Raw genomic sequence first — 5,108 nt, 5'->3', positions numbered from 1 at the left:
TTTTTCTTTGTAAATCTTTTTAGCAACTCTTTGCAAATTTTTCTGGATGCTTTTCTGAGTTTTGTCCAAAACGTCTTGATTGAGCTCTACAATTGTTACATTGTGACCAGTTTGAGCAGATACTTGAGCAATACCAGAACCCATTAATCCACCTCCGACAACAGTGACATTTTTAATTGCTGCCCGAACAACAGAGGTCGAGAAATTTCGAGAAATTACATTTAAACACGACATTTTTATGATGTTGTGTTTACTTCGTTAACAATTCACAAGGATATAATTTAGGTTAAAATTGAACACGTAGCTAGAAATGTATTTTAATAAAATTAACTTTAACACAAGGTTTAAAGACTTCAATGATACTAAAAAATTTCCAATCATTGAAGGCATTTTATAGTTTTGTACTTATCAGTAATCTCATAAGACTTGTCAATACCATTTTATATTTCAAGGTTGTTTTTCTTATACTTCAATAATTACCACTTAAAATAGCATAAAAATTAAGAATTTATTCATTATATTAATTTTTATAGACGATTAATTTTTGTTTAATTTATCAGGTAATAATAATTTAATAATAAATTGTAAATATAGCTTAAAATATACAGCTATATTTGTTTTTATAATCCATAATTATTTATCACACATGGAAACATTTTTATCAGTGAATACCGGTTTTGAATAGGTAAACATTTTTATCACATATAACTATTTTCAACCAATATTTTCTTTTCTTAGTTTTTTTAAACAACTTTTAAGTCATTAAATGATTTAATTTTTTAAATTTTAACTAATTAAAAATCCTATTATTTTTAAAATAATATTTTATGCAGTCTAGCTTAATGTAACACCAAGGCACTCTTCTGGTGAAATCGCCATTGGCATATTAGTATTTTAACTAGTGATGGCAGGTTCATATGTGCTATTAGGTGTTGGCTAAGATGGTTTAATCCCCAAATATTTGTCTAGTCCTTCCAAATATATATCTATCCATCACATAATAGGTACAGATATAAATTAAAAAGTAAGTCATTTACCAGCAAGATAAAAAAAAAAAATTGCCATTCAAAAATATAACCCTAATTACACCTATGGGCAGGTTCAAAAATCAGTGTCGTATACATAACTTTTTTATGAAGGGAGGAATCAATTGCAAACAAATTATTATGGAAGGAAAATTTCTGAACCTAAGTACCTGCATATTTAAATAATAAACAGGGGCGTCATTTCAACTTTTGAAAGGGTGGGACAACTGATTAAATTTGCTGACTTCATAATATTTAAAAAATTATGGTTACCTATATTTAAATATTTAATATTTATGGACGATAGACTATCAATAAAATATTTTTTTGGGAAAAAAACATGTAAGGATTAGTACTGATGTCATGATCATAAACAAAGAACATGAAACGTTCCAATTTACCCAATTTAATAATAACATTAAAGATAGTAATTTATTTATTTACTTATCCTATAGACGATAATTTACCTATTAATCGGTGGCGGTGGCGGCGGCGCCGTGCCGGGCCGGACGCAATATTAAATGGAAACTATTAATATTATAATCAGTAGCGTAGATACAATTCTTTTCTGGGGGTGGGGGGGTGTTTAAGAGTAAGTTTTTAAGTGTTCGTAGTATATCTTAAAACGAGATCATATATAATAATATTACATTTAAAATAGTGTTATTATGTCCCGTATTAATGAAAATTATTTTGTTATTCAATTTTTAATATATACCTAATTATAGTAAAATCAAAATATTTTACTATAATATATAAATATTAATAAATAATAATCAAATATCATTAAAAAAAAATCTGTGGTGGGGGGGGTGGAAACCCCTTACACCCTCCCCGTAACTACGCCACTGATTATAATAGCTCGTAAGTTACGTTGCAGCGACGCGCAGCCATTCTCGCGTTCGCACAATTTCTGTACAAAAAAATAATATTCAATATTGTTGTTATATATATATATCTAAAATAAATAAATATAAATTAATTAATTAAAATTAAAAATTAAATTATACGATTAAAATTTTAAATTTAAAAATAGTACAAAATACCAATATAAATAACCAAATATTTTTTATTTTCGTAAAAATTACAAGTGAGGCGGTGCCTCACTTGCCTCACCCCCAAAACCACCACTGCTATTAATAGTCTTAATAGAATAATAATATAAATCTAATTGAATAGATACTTATAATTTTATTATTTTTATATTTGATACTTTACAGAACTTATTTTTAAAAACAAAAATTGTATCTCAAATATAATCTACCGTAGTTTGGGGTGAATAGAAACGATTTTTTAACAGTTTTTTATAGATTATGAACTCAATTTTTATGGTATCGATATCACGAAAACTGTTTTATAAAGATCACATACTCTTGTATAGAAATATATAATTTACCAAAAATAGAATTTATAAGGTTCGCGTAATAACGATTGTCATAAACTGGGAAGGAGCCAGTATTTCCCAACTTTTAATAAACCGTTAACGTGTATTTAAAAGAGAATAATATCTGATTTCTAAGTACAAAATAGTAAATAAAAATTTACTATTTACCGATATTAGCATTTGATCATCAGACAAAGAATTGCCGACTTTTTAAAACTTCTTAGAGTGGGGCATTTGCCATAGTCTGCTCCTCCCCCAAACGACACCCCTGCTAATAAATAATAAAAGATATGCCTATATATATTGAATGTGTCAAAATAATAATTTACAATAAACCATTGCAATATTTTTTTGTTTCCTTATAATTTCGTTAGATTAAGAACACTATTATATAAAAATTTAAAAAGGTCTATGGAGAGGGGATCTGACCCCCACATCCCACATTGTATACGACCCTGTCCAAAATAGCCATTATCTTGTTAAATGATGTTTTACTCATATGTAAATAAGTGAAGAATTTTTCTGAATAAATATTTTAGTTCTTCAAACATCAAACTTTATTTTCGTGTTAAGTTTTTCAGATATCAGAAGGTGAACCCAATATTTTATTTTTTGTTGATTTTTCTTATATTGAATGACAAGCAGTGCTCGACTTTAGGGGGGACGGAGTACCACAACTAATTTTAAGAAATTTTAGCGTCCCCCTACTATTATTACGCTATAATCATAAACGCTCAGACAGTTTTGGGGACATTCTTTTTTTTAAAGTGAATAGAGTCTTCCTTCTTTAATTTTGCCAAGTCGAGCACTGATGACAAGAGCAAGAAACATTATAGTATTTAATAAATCCATTTTTTGATACTCGTAATGTATATTTGTTGAAATTATTACAAAAACTCCTAAAACTAAATTTTCTTTCAGGCAACAGTTGCTTATGGTGTGCGCGATCTTAGAAACCGAAGCATTTGAAGAACAACAAAGATAAAAAAGTTACGCAACAAAAATGTTGCTGTGTGCCTTATATAGACTTTGTAATCAGCACAAATATATTATATATGAATATTTTAAATATTTGTGGTAATTGATTTATTTATAGTTTATTACAATGCTGTTAGATTAAAATTAAATAACTATTATGTTAAATGTAAATTAAATAATTATCTGTGTTTTAATTTTTTTAGTTGTACAGTAATCGTATTACTAGAGTGACTTGTAAGTCGATAGGTAAAGTAAAATGAAACTCAGTGCAAATTTATTGTAGTTAAAAATATTTTAAAATTTAATAATTAGATAAAACCAAAATTTTCCAAAAAAATGTGTTAAATTTTTTAATTTTTAAACTATCTTCTTTTCGAATTGACCTATTTGATCATACATAAAAAATAAAAATTTATGTATATTAAAAATTCCAGTCCAATATTACAATGTTATATATTTAAAAAATGTATTATAATTTTAAAAATGATAATCACCATTCAATCGGTATATTTCACTAACTGTTCTTTATTATATAGAATCTATATAATAGATGATGCTATTTAATACTTGACTATTGCCATTAATATTATATAGTATATTGTAATATGAATGATTATGTCATAATTTATTCATAAGGTATTGGCAATGCTACTACATCCTTATTTCTACTAGTATCTACTAGTTTCTAAATGTCATTGAAAATTGTTTTTTTATTCAGTATTTTGATTATATTTATTGGTGACTGAGACATAAATTAAGAAACACATAATATTTATAAACTCAAAAAAAATATAAATAGGTATTGATTTGTAGATATATTTTATTAATAACATTTGTAACAATTATTGATACATATTGCAATAAAACAAAATAATTTTAATTAATAAATAAATATAAGTATACTCAAATATAAAAAAAATAATTTTTTAATTATTTTTAATATTGTTAAAGAACACATTTATATATAAAACAAAAAAATAATATATTATTTTTCCCAAATTTCAGTGATAAATTGGTACAAATTTATTTTTTATAGCTATAATACCCTTCACCAGTCTTGATTCCCAATTTTTTTTCATTGACTAACTTTTGCAAAGATGGTAATGGTTTGAACAATGGATTCTCTGGAAATTTTTCATGCCATCCGTTTATAACTGAATTAGTCGTATCAAGTCCAACATAATCTGATAATTCAATTGGTCCCAATGGATGTCCAGCACCTAACTTCATGGCTATGTCAATATCCCTCGGAGAAGCATCACCTCTCTCTAACATTCTAATTGCTTCAGTTAATAGTGGAACAAGAAGTCTATTGACTACAAATCCAGGAGTATCCTTGCAAGTAATGATAGTTTTACCAATTGCTTTTCCCCAAGCCATCAATTTTTCGTATGTTTCATTTGATGTTTCTGGAGTTTTAACTACTTCCAATAATTTCATTATTGGCACAGGATTAAAGAAATGTAGCCCAGCAAATCTATCTTTTCTTTTGGTTACAAACGCAATTTCACTTATAGATAATGAAGATGTATTAGAGGCAAAGATGGTTTTTTCTGGGGCAATATCATCTATAGACTTAAAAAGTTTATGCTTGACAGATAAATTCTCAACAACAGCTTCTAACACCAAATCAGAATTTTGCACTACATCAGCCAAGTTTGTGGAAGTACTAATTCTTGATAAAGTCTCAGATATAAAATTCTCACCTTCTTGAGGTTTTT

General features: G+C 26.9%; 1 protein-coding gene across 1 annotated transcript; it reads right to left on the bottom strand.

Moving 5' to 3' along the window:
• Positions 1–4,339: 4,339 nt before the first annotated feature.
• Positions 4,340–5,103, bottom strand: LOC112681004 (hydroxyacyl-coenzyme A dehydrogenase, mitochondrial-like; the record flags this gene model as incomplete). The annotated part of the gene is made up of 1 exon (XM_025551270.1): positions 4,340–5,103. A coding segment is annotated over one exon (693 nt), but the record flags the coding sequence as incomplete, so codon positions are not given.
• Between the last annotated feature and the right edge of the window lie 5 nt (positions 5,104–5,108).

The sequence above is a fragment of the Sipha flava genome, unplaced genomic scaffold, assembly GCF_003268045.1.
Source record: "Sipha flava isolate LNK unplaced genomic scaffold, YSA_version1 18399_pilon_pilon, whole genome shotgun sequence".
NCBI lineage: Eukaryota > Metazoa > Arthropoda > Insecta > Hemiptera > Aphididae > Sipha > Sipha flava.
This window is presented reverse-complemented; position numbering and strand designations above follow the sequence as displayed.